General features: G+C 34.6%; 2 protein-coding genes across 3 annotated transcripts in view; both read right to left on the reverse strand.

Annotated features, from left to right (window-relative positions):
• The window catches only part of psmd4b (proteasome 26S subunit ubiquitin receptor, non-ATPase 4b), a 10180-nt gene extending 9186 nt beyond the window's left edge, over positions 1–994 (reverse strand). The window contains exon 1 of the mRNA XM_056476100.1: positions 890–994. Within this exon, the coding sequence (XP_056332075.1) occupies positions 890–994 (105 nt within the window). The remainder of the gene's footprint in view (positions 1–889) is intronic.
• Positions 875–12500, reverse strand: part of pip5k1ab (phosphatidylinositol-4-phosphate 5-kinase, type I, alpha, b) — a 33897-nt gene continuing 22271 nt past the window's right edge. For both annotated transcript variants that reach the window (XM_056475980.1, XM_056475982.1), the window contains 11 exons: positions 11431–11583; positions 10928–11227; positions 7714–7937; positions 7444–7527; positions 7318–7366; positions 7151–7232; positions 5633–5794; positions 3689–3824; positions 3510–3573; positions 1100–1187; positions 875–1017 (listed from right to left, as the gene is read on the reverse strand). In XM_056475980.1, the coding sequence (XP_056331955.1) occupies positions 1176–1187; positions 3510–3573; positions 3689–3824; positions 5633–5794; positions 7151–7232; positions 7318–7366; positions 7444–7527; positions 7714–7937; positions 10928–11227; positions 11431–11583 (1266 nt within the window). In that variant the 3' untranslated portion in view covers positions 875–1017; positions 1100–1175. The remainder of the gene's footprint in view (positions 1018–1099; positions 1188–3509; positions 3574–3688; positions 3825–5632; positions 5795–7150; positions 7233–7317; positions 7367–7443; positions 7528–7713; positions 7938–10927; positions 11228–11430; positions 11584–12500) is intronic.

Here is a 12500-nt window from a genome sequence, read left to right on the forward strand (position 1 = left end):
ACGTGTAAGCGGGTACGTCCGTTTTTCAAAGGTGAAAGCTGATTGGTCCAAAGTGCAGGAGCAACTTTCAATAGGGCAGGGTGGAAAGAAAAGGAAAATGCATAGAGATGCTGAGGATGTAAATTACAGCTTCAAAACCAAAACACCTACATCTACTTGGTGACACCTTAGAGAAGGCAAATGTAAAGCAACTAACCATAAAATACTATGCCTGAACGTGGGATACATTAGAAGATACAAAGTTATATTTTGATCTTAACATTCAATGCATTAACTCTGAAACAAAGTGGGACTTTTTGGTCATTTTCCCCTCTATAAATATGTCGCTCTTAGGGGCATGCAGTCTCAAAATAGAACAATCTGGAAAACCCATCAATGAGATGCTCTCATCAGGTTTACTCCAACAAAAAAAAAGTCCTAACACTTTTAACGTTCGTAAATATGTACAGATACCCATGAGAAAAAGAAGTTTCTCTGCTCCTTTCTGATCCGTTCAGAGATGAGAAAACCGGAGGCTAGGAGCCATTAGTCCAAGTCACTCCAGTTCAGAGAGAATCAGGTTGAAAGATCTATATAAATGAAGATCTATACTAATAAAGATTTATAGAACATTGCTTCCAACGATAATCTAAAGTGGTGGCAAAAAATAGAATACTAATATGTTTGTGCATCCTTAATTGATCTGGATTCAATGTCTAAGAGAGAACAAAGGCAGTAAAGAGTGTGACCTTTCCAATCATTTGTATTAAGTTTTGGTTAAACAGATTTGAGCAGCATTTCCTGTGCCAGAGAAAAGAAAAAAGCCATCAAAACTCCTGTCTCGATGGCATTTCTTCATACTCTCCTTTCTCTGTCCTGCTAAAACATGTTCATTGTGCTGTGAGAGAACCTGGAGTTCTTCCGAAGCTCCGAATGACAGAAAACCCCCACCATACAAGCACTCAGAAGCGGGCTTCTGTGTCTCCATCTCTGATATAACGCTCTTCTTCACCATCCTCTGTCCTCGTTCTGCTCTTACTAGAAAAAGCAAACAATTTGGTATTAATAAAATAAAGTTTGTGGATCGTAAAGTTTAGCATATTTGTAATTGTTTACATACAAAACAAATGTCTGTTTCTGGGATGATGTCTTTGAGTGAAATCGCATCTTCAATGCTTAACTGCTCATCTAAGCATTCAGCTCCAGTGCTGAAAAAGAAAGTAAAAGATCAGAGTCTTTATATATTTACTTCACCAATATATAAAAAATGTTAACACCATGTGTTCTAAACACATTTATTTGAAGTATCTTTTATTTTTGAGTTAGCAAAGTTGAAATTTAACTGGCATCACCCCAATATTCAGTCTCGTAGTCATTCTAATAAAATAAAAGAAAAAATTACCCCAATATGCTTATTTTGTCTTCATGAAACATTTTATTATTATTATTATAATTATTATCATCAATACTAAAAATAGCTGATACTTAGGATTTGTCTCAACTGTGAGTCTTTACTGTCACTTTTGATGAACTGAGTGCAATGCATCTTTGCTGATTCAAAATATTAAGTTCTAAAAACAAATTGTACTTACCCAAACTTTTAAATAGCAGGGCATGTCATTTTTTTAAAGAATATGAACGCAGCTAATATAGAGTTTTGAAATTATATGTATTTGTTTATCTGTTAAAGGGCCATGAAACATGCCTCTTTCGATTCAAGTCTACCTCCGAATTTTTTCAAAAAATGCTTCGTAATGGGCGTGGAGCTCTGCAACCAGAGGGAGAAGTGGGCGTGGTCAGCAAAACGGGAAAAAAGAGGGGAGCGAACAACTCTCAGTTGGCTCACAAAATGAGACACAAACCATGAGGAGACGCATGATTTAATAGTTTACAAAGTTGAAATGCAAAGAAATAAACAGTAATTTAATGCCCTGCTACATTTGTTATTCTTAATTACATATACACACAACCAAAATTTGTTATATCATAATAAAGATAATCGTGTTTATATAAACACTATAAATGAGGACTTCTCTCCTCCTGAATCCCCGGGTCTGAATGCACACACAGTGGATAGCAGTTCAGCAGGTCTCTTTAAGATTCAAAGTTTTCAAGTTCAAGTTGCTTTATTGCCATGACATTCCATACAGTATTGCCAAAGCATTTCAAGTATGTAGTATATAAAATCATTAAATAATAAAATAAAAAATTATAATAATACAGTAAATAAGACATAAATGACAAAAAAACAACAAAAAAAACAAACAGATAATATATTTGATAAATATAACAATTATAATAATAAAAAGTCTAGATTATTTAAACAAGACACATGATTTACATCACCATTTCTTATTGTGTGTAGGGTGTAAACATATTTTTGCAGCTAGTCTATCCGTCAATTCATTCTCTCAATATGTATATGGTAAAGTTTTTCTGAGTCATTGAAATAAAAAATGAATTAGTCAATGTTTCAAATTGGGGGAAAAAATATTTCTCTAGTTGTGGTGTATTTGGGGCAAAACAGAAGGAAGTGCATCTACATCCTCTATTTAGTTGTGTCACACTCGTTTACATATTCTATGTTCTTTAGGAGATCAGGATTTTTTTATGTCTGGCCTTTTTCTATTTCTAGGTCATGATCACAGAGGCGATATTTAGACAGAATGTGTTTTCTTTTAATTGTTTTAAGGATAAATAATTTGCCAGCTGTGTGTTCGTTTGGCTGAATAACTTTGAGTTTAGTTTGGAGTTAAATTCAGTTTTTAGTTTTTCATATACTTATATTTTAATCTTTTGTCAATGTGTGTTTGTGAAGGTTTTGTTTGGGTCGAGTTTTGGTTTGAGTGTTCTTCAGTAGTTCAGATACCAGTGTGTTTAGAGGATGAGACGCTATAGCTATAGTCTTTACCTGACTAGTTCAACCTTATCCCTGCCGGTAATCTGGAGATTTTACCTGTAACGAGCTCAACTTATAAAAAACAAAGTCCGCTATTCTCCAATTCTCGTACAGCTCTCCAGACAAAAAATGCTTGCTACAACAGCTTTGCTGTATCGGGCCTGACAGAGTCACAGGGAAAACATGCAACAAACCCCATGGATCATGGAGAACAACGAATATGAGCCGTGCCATGAGCAGACATGGCCTCACGCAGTCATTGGGCCACAGCTTGGCAGGTCCTGCTTTGCCTTCGGAAAGCACGTGCTCTCATGAATAATTAAAAAAGCAGGGTCTTCTCATAGGATAAGAAAACTCCGCTATGAATAATGATGATAACCAACGCGTCATCACTTCACTATCAGATTCGCGCTGTCAACGATTTTGATCTCGCTCAAAAATGATTTAAACCCGGAAGATGAAATTAGCTGACAAAAGCTCAAAATTATCCCCACAATTAAAGCTGACAGGTGCTAACGTTGTCTTGACTGATGCTCAACAACCCACAAATTTGTCAAATTACAAAAAAAAAAAGTACTCAAGGTGTACTGAACCTTTTTGAATAAAAAGTTAAGCGTGTGTTTGATTTTACCTGTGGAGGGCGCTGTTGTTCAGGCTCTGTGACTGCAGATTTATGCACTTCCACACCTACTGACCTGTAAGTGAGCAGCCATAATTATACAAGTGAAGGTGAAGCTGCCGTAGAGAGTGTTCAACAAAACAACTGATCATGAATCTTAAAAAACTGACTCAAAGGTAGCGTGGCAGTACCTTTGAGGAGGTGAAGACGATGTCATTCTTGTGCTGCTCGGTGAAGAGCAGGACACATTAGTGGCAGCAAACTCACTGGAGCTTCCAGCCAGTGGATCAGTTTGTGGAAGCAGGTCCGGTCTGTCTGACGGCATGCCTGAGGACAACAATCACACAAGCACTCATGCTTTAATTTATGACCTATTCACATTTTATCTGAATCACAGCTAAAAATCATGCACAGAAATCTTTTAAACAATGCATCTCCAAAAGCATACGCTAATGCCAACATTCGTCCCATTAGAGCTGATCGATATGACAAAAATCTCATATATCTGTCCTGATAACAATATAGAACCCTTTTTGTAAATTCAATCAATTAATAGTTTACATATATGGATCACATATAAAGAACTATTTCTTTTTAACATTTTAAAGTATATAGTTAAAAAAGATATTTGCACGAGTAAATCCCTCCATGGTGAGTGAGAATTACTGTGATAATGATATTAAATATCTGGTTTCCCTTTGTGTAATGAGAAACGGATTACGTCTGCTTGGTTTGTTCACATGCAGTTTTTTGGCCCAGACACTAGTCGACGTAAATAACGATGCCTTCATAATTCTGTTGCAGGGTTCAATGCTAAGGATTTTTTCTACTGGTCCCATCAGCACCACCAAAAGAAAAAAAAAAGTTAATAGCTATTTTTTTTATTTTTGGCCCACATATTTTAAATAATGTGTCAAAGTAATGTCTGTGAATTTCAATACTTTAAAAAATATTAATAAATGTATAATGAGCAAAATTCAAAGCGTTTTGCAAACAAAAAAGCAGTATGGAAAATGTGCAGGTACTTTATTGCAATTCGAAATTATTTAACAAAAGGTGGTTGACTTGTCAAACTGACAACAAATTGCGCAAAACGTCACTTCATTTTTTTTGTCGTGTTGTTCCCAAGTAAATGTCTGCTTCCAAGACGTTAGAAACAGACGTTTTCTTTTAGCCTTATAATTTGATGCAGCCATTTCTTTGCTGTACTGGTTGTTACAGAAAAAAAAGCATGCTCAAAACATCAAATCAGATAAGAGGAACCAAAAAGCAACATGGTGATCATGACATCACAGAGAAGATAGCATTTAAAGACTAAAAAACACAAACTTAAAATGCACGCAATTGACAAATATTCACAGACAAATTAAACTTTAGTGACAAGGCATCACTGTCCCTATCGGGCCAGTAAAGATCCTGTGTACTGTCCCAAGCGTCTCTCATCCTTATTGTTGAGCACTGTGTTGTCTTATACGATGTGAAAATGTGTAGAAATATTTCCTTCCTTCAAACTGTTATACTCCTTGTTCCTTTTATTCTAACTGAATTATGTAAGAAGGCTTTTATGTATGCAGCTCCATCTGGCTGGTGTATTTTTCAATTAAATTTCGGCAAGATTTACAAAACTACGAATAAACATAATACTACAAAATCTGATTAATTTTTAAACAATTGTTTGGCAAATGGAAGATGACTCAATGATTTATGTTTGTACATTTAAGTTGTCTTTAAAACGGCTTTGCTGCCCATTTTATTCTTGTTAAATAAAAAAAAAGTATAAAACAAATTGCAGGACGGTGGCCCTCAAGAAGCAGGACTAGACGTCCCTTCATTACACTTTATTTTGATGGTCCATTTGAGTATTAGTAGACTGTCTGCTTAATATCTGTTGATACGGCTCCTTTTAACAAACATTTAACAGACTATAAGAAACTTTGGAAGTACATTTCAACTTAATTAATCCTAACCCTGACCCCAACCTAACAGTCTACTTATATTCTAATGAGAATTAGTTGGCATGTAGCTGAAATGTAACTTAAATTCAACAAACTGACCATCACAATACAGTGTGACCCAAATTTTGTTTAAAGAATGAAGAACAATAACAAGTTTAATAGTTTGGTTGCGTTACTCACCGCTCTCTCCTTCTAAATCAGACTGGTTAAGGTGAGTACGGTACACAAGTCTAGCATCAGCAACTGTCTGACTGCCGGGGGCAGAAGCAGTGCTTCCCATCGGAAGGCGTCTCACAACACTCGAACAGCCACTTCGACTCTTCTTTGAGGGAGATGATTTTACTGAGAATAGAAAGAGTTGAATGATGACATCACAAATAGACTAAAAACTCAATGGCAAAGTTAGAAAATAGTCATTTATTCAAAACCAACAACATGGTTCATTTATTTTTGAAACATAAACAACAATATAGTGACATACAAAAGATACGTTCACTGAAAGCCCATTTCACTTTAACTTTCACGCTTCACAACAGGAATTGTATAAGTAATACCAATAATTGGCATAATTTAAGTAATCTGAAGCCATATGGTTTATATGACCATTTCATTCTGGCTTCATGGTGTGCTCTTTTTTAATGCGTGGTGATCAATGTTTGTATGTAATCAACAGACTTAATTTAGGCCCAATCCCAATTCTACCCCTTAGCCCTTCCCCTTCACGTAAAGGGGTAGGGGTGTCCCAATTCTCTTTGGAGACATGGGGCTAAGGGGAAGGGCTAGATACCCCTTGAAACAGAGATTTTTCAGGACCACTCGAAACCAAGGGGTAAGAACATTTTCCAGAATACACCATCTACAACGACAGCATGGCTGCACAAGGAAGTCAAAAGATGCACAAATAAGAATTTTTTTGTCATCATTTAGAATTTTTACAACAAACAAGCATATGTTTTAATACATTCATAACCGCGTTTGTGTTTTCCCGTCATGCTTTCAAAAAAAAGCCCTAAAATAAAACCTTCTAAATTTCGCTTTCTAAAATCCCTATTCATAACTTCTGTATAGCAGTCCCATAACATTCCGTCACTCGATGACACTCGAATACCAGGTCAGAAAAGTCTAGTGGCTGGAAATGACATTTTTACAGTGTCTGCTATAATTTTAATGTTGTTTTTGTTTGTTTACATATATAAATATGGCCACTGTGTAATTGCACAGAACAGTTACAATCTTATTGTCACATTATATCGTTATGCTAACATGATATTGTTGCCTTTGGTGATTTCCTGAAGACAAATACCAAAAAATAACACAACTGGAATAACTACAGCAGTCGTGATTGTCAATCTCATATAAAGCAAAAGATTGTGATGACATATGATGACGTATGCAGATGTTGTAGTGGTGTCCCATTTCTTAGAGGTAAATTTTAAAGCCCTTCCTCTTCACACTCTGTTTCAAGGTGGGGGGTACAAAAATAGAATTGGGATTGGGCCTAATCTACTTTTCAAATAACGCAATCATGTCCCTTCAAAAGAACAAATCACTTGTTTCTTTTGGATTATCTTCACAATTTATAAATTCTGTAAAGGTTGAGGGATAGAAATCTCCTTTGCGCTTCAAGTTTGAAGTGTTATAAAATTGTTATAAAAACTGATAACCATTTTCTTTTTTAAGTAAACTATATCCACTTACGTGTTTTCTTAAAAACTGTGTTGCACATAAAACGCTGGAACCGTTCAGCATAGAATCCAGGCCGATGTACAGAGACTGTATCCTAAAAAGTCAATGTTTATAACGCATGGTGAGGAAAATGACCACAATACTTGCTTTTAAGGGAGGTAAACAAACAAATGACTTACCCCATCATGAACCAAGGCCTTCCAGGAATGCTCTAGTTTTTTGATAAATCTAAAGGAAGAAGCGAAGGAGAGATTTAAATGATGGTCACAAACAACCTGTACATACAACTGTCACAATAAAGTCACCTGTATGACTGCAATATGTCAATGATCCCAATATAGACCAATATTCTCTCTCCTCTACTGTTGCGTGCTGGGATTCCTCCCCATCTGCGGACAAAACAGTGTTTTTAAACAACTGAAATATTGTTAAATGACTACCATATACTGCAGGCAAACTGAATGAAATAAACTATACAAGGCATTAAAGGGTAGAAGAAAGTTAAAGAAAAAACAAACAGAACTTTAATGAGTCATAATAATTATAAAGAATAGAATAATAAGATGATGACTAACTGGTCCTCTGTTTCCAGGGTTCCTTTCCCTTTGGCCTCTCCCTGTATGGACTCCATAGCGGTGCTGTACAGTGCTTTTTGAATCTGTGGTCTCCTGTGGTCTGGTGTCACGGTCCCCTCAGATCCACCACCCTCCACTACCCCTGCTCGCTCTCGAGATGCCAGATCTGTATTATGGACCCCCACCAATAGACTGTAGTCCATAATCTTAAAGCTCTGCAGCAGCTGTTAATCACAGAGATCGACCAATAAAGACAATATAGCAAAAAATAAAATCTAATTGTGTATTCTCCAACCATAAATACAGTTGAAGTCCCCCTTTTAATTTTATTTTTCTTTTTTTTTTTATATTTCCCAAATGTTTAACAGAGCAAGGACATTTTCACAGTATGTCTGATAATATTTTTTCTTCTGGAGAAAGTCTTGTTTGTTTTATTTCAGCTAGAATAAAAGCAGTTTTTAATTTTATAAACACCATTTTAAGGTCGAAATTATTTTTAGCCCTTTAAGCTATATTTCTTTTCGATAGTCTATAGAACAAACCATCTTTATACAATAACTTGCCTAATTACCCTAACCTGGCTAGTTAACCTAATTAACCTAGTTAAGCCTTTAAAATATCTAGTCAAATATTATTTACTGTCATCATTGGAAAGATAAAATATATCAGTTATTAGAAATGAGTTATTAAAACTATTATGTTTAGATATGTGCTGAAAAAAATCTTCTCTCCATTAAACAGAAATAGGGGAATAAAAAAAACAGAGGGGCTAATAATTCTGACTTCAACTGTACCTACATATTTGCTCTGAAAGTATTATTTATCGTGACAAAAATAAGTATTTTTGTAAACCAAACGCTTGTGTAAATATTTATTTAAAATATTTAATGAAAGAAATTCCAGTATAAAATGCAGTTTTCACTGATATGCACCAATATAATAGATTATAACAACACCTTTTACCTTTTATACATTAACAAAAACTTTGAATACATAAAAGATTAATATATGATAAGGCAAGATCAAACAAAATTGATCAGAAGATATTCCTAAAATAATGATCAATTGAATATTTATAATTGATGTCATTAGCAACCCTACAGTTCAAAATTTAAGGTTAGCGGAGGACAAAAAAAAAAGGAAGACGAGGGCCCCCCCATATATATATATATATATATATATATATATATATATATATATATATATATATATATATATATATATATATATATATATATATATATATATATATATATATATATATATATATATATATATATATATATATATATATATATATATATATATATATATATATGTGTTTACATTATAATTAATAATATAAATACTAATTCTAAAAAACTATATATTCTTTATATAAATATTTGATATTGGCCATACAATTTAAGTTTCTTTTTTGTTTTATCAGTTTAAATGTTTAGCAGTTTAATAGTCACCTAAATAATGTTGCGCTAAATAGCGCAACTAACTCGGTCCAAAGAATATAATTTTCCCTGTAATTTTGTCTACTCTTTATTCCAAATGATAAAACTACTAGTCAGTCGACAATATGAACTGTAAAAATATTGAATACCGTTGAATTGAGCAGCCTAATATGCTTTAACGTTCCACCCTGAAAAGTATATCATGCATTGCCAAAAAGAGTTTATCACTTTTACTTTCCCTTACCTTTGGCATAGTCCCTGCTTTTTAATAGGTTTAATTAATTATAAAATATATTTTTATTAATTATAAAATATATTTTTATGAAATGGTATTATCACCTAATTTCAAGTATTACATTTCAGGTGCTAGGCTGCATCACTGAATGAATGAAGAGATAAGGACAGATGACTTGCAAAGGATAATAACAAATGTGCTTCCTGCGGCTTTATTTATAATGTACATAGAGTGCACGTGGTCGTGACATGCAAATGTGAACGCGGAAAAAGTGTGCACAGCCACGCACGCAATCAAAGTGATTTCATAATCTTGCATATTGTAAGCGGCTTCATCATATGCGCACATTTTAGGACTACACAATATCATTATACCTGAATGACGTCCGGAATGAAGCAGTTAATGCTCCTTGTGCACAATGATGAACAAGGTCTTTTGCTTTGATGACGATGAACCTCACTGAGGACCCCCCCACCCACCCTCAAATAAAAAACCTCGGATTTAGGGGTCACCCCATTGAGCTCAAAAAATACAGAAATCCTTATTTATACGGAAGAATCGCATCCCCAGGTTAAGTAAATAGTTATATTTAAGAGATCCTAATTTTCTGTGATCTTTTTTTATTAAACAGACAGAAATAATCCAACATACATACATAGTCACAAAAGATATCAACTGACTATTCTATTAACCGAGATCTTTAAATACCCCTGCCCAAAAAATAAAAATGCAAAGAAAACAGTTAAAACAACAAAAAATAATATCTATGAACAAAATATAGTAAATAAAAAATTTATCTGCACATATGTTATTACAAAATTTTTTAACAAAGGTAAATTGATCGGTGGCGACACGGTGGCTCAGTGGTTAGCACTGTTGCCTCACAGCAAGAGGATCGCTGGTTCGAGTCGGCTGGGCCAGTTGGCATTTCTGTGTGGAGTTTGCATGTTCTCCCCATGGTTCCTCTGAGTGCACTGGTTTCCCCCACAGTCCAAAGACGTGCGGTATAGGTGAATTGAATAAACTAAATTGGCCGTAGTGTATGACTGTGTGTTAATGAGTGGGTGTTTCCCAGTACTGGGTTGTGGCTGGAAGGGCACCTGCTGCGTAAAACATATGCTTGAATAGTTGTTCAGTTGCTTGAATAGTAGGTATAAAATCTTAATTCTTAACTTTGCAAAGACAAAGACTGCTAAGACTGCAAAGACTGCTATTATTTATTTATTTTTTTATATGTATTCATCAAAAAATATTGAAAATGCATAACATGAGCACCAATCAGCACATTGGAATATTTATGGGAGGATTTCTGTGGCAATGAAGACTAGAGTAATGACTGCTTTATCGTTTTAAATGCAGGCTTTGGTGAATGGAATGAACAAAAAAAAAACTTCTTACAGACCACCAAATTTTGAATGGTGCTATGCATTGTGTTAATTGTCATACACTGCACAGCACTAATCAAAATCATCACCATCATAATAATTCTAAAGCTAACATGCAATATCACACACCCCCAAACATGCATGCTCACCAGGCAGTCCCGCTGGATAGTTTTGCAGAGTGCATTGTAGTTGTCTGGCTCCAGCTGGATGCCCTCTGGCATGTCCTGAATGAAATCTAGGTCTTTGTAAGTGGGGACACTCTTGTCTCTCTCTTTAGGAGAGGCACGCCGCTTGTATGTTGAGCCCTTCAGGTCATATTTGAGGTGCATAGGCACACTGCGAGGCAACAGATTATTCATAACAACAATACGGATGTTCTTTCCACCAGCCTGAACGCAATACAACCCATAAAACTTTGGAAGAAGCGTTCTTTTGTTCTGATTCAGGTTCTAAGAGAAGAAAGAGTAAAAAATATCATAAATAAAAGCTGTCATTTTCTATTACAGGCCTAGAAACCTGGAAAATTTTTAATTAAAACATGTATTATGGTTCTGTTCTTAATATTTTGTTCTATATTCATGCAGCACTATCATGGAGAGTTTGTTGTCAACATTTTTAAAAATTCTAAAATACACAAGTGCTTATTGCTCACCATGAAGTACCCAGGCAGTAGTTTCTGCAGGAACTCTGCCTCTTTGTGCATGACTGTCTTAATAATAAACTCATCATCGCTGGTCACATAAAATATGGATCCGCTTGCTCCAGGATTGGACAGTTCGATCAAGGGATCGTTACACAGCGAGTACTGCAGAAAGAAAAAAGCCACAAAACAAACACATCAGAAGTGTCTCTAAAGCAGGGGTGCCCAAACCTTTTCATATAAAGGGCCAAAAACCTAATATCATCAAGAGCCGTGGGCTGAGGGTAAACATACCAAACTATATTACATTAAAGTTGACATGGGTAATTTCTTAATTTACTTCATAATAATATTATAATTTAAAGAGAAAGCATTACTTTAAAATGTATTAACTAATGCAGTATAACTTTTATTGTAATAAAAACAATTACATTTATAACACAGTGGAGTTAAATGCTGAATACACTAGTCAAGCAGAATCTGCCTTTGACTTGATTTGCTCACCAAACTCTCTGCATTGCCAGGTCACAGCATGTACAATGAAACTAAATCTGATACATTTACACCATTTCATTGAAACATTTCATTTCAGTAAGCTTTGAAAAAAAACAAAGGGTTACATTAAATTTTGACAATCTCGAAACCATCCCCATCATCTTTCCTCAATTCCCAGATGGGATGGCGGCCTAATCACAGGTTAACATGGGCTAACTTTTGCCCACAGGCCCTAGTTTGGGCATCTCTGTTCTAAAGACAATGAACTCATTTAGCATGACTGTTAGACGGAACAATATATAGTTTTATATTCAATTAAAATAGTATTCATTTGAAATATTACTATATTTACAATAACTGTTTTTGCCACATTTGATCCCTAAAAATATATGAGCTTTAATTTAACAAATAAACAAACAAAAAACAATGGTAGTGCACCTACCTATACAGTAAAATATGATCTAGGATTCATTTAACAACATTTTATGGCTTCATCAGAGTATTATTAAAACATACTACTACTATATTACTATTTTTTTTTAAATACCTAATGATGTGTAATATTATCTAAAATCTTCATATTTGTA

This window comes from Danio aesculapii, chromosome 16, assembly GCF_903798145.1.
Source record: "Danio aesculapii chromosome 16, fDanAes4.1, whole genome shotgun sequence".
Lineage (NCBI taxonomy): Eukaryota > Metazoa > Chordata > Actinopteri > Cypriniformes > Danionidae > Danio > Danio aesculapii.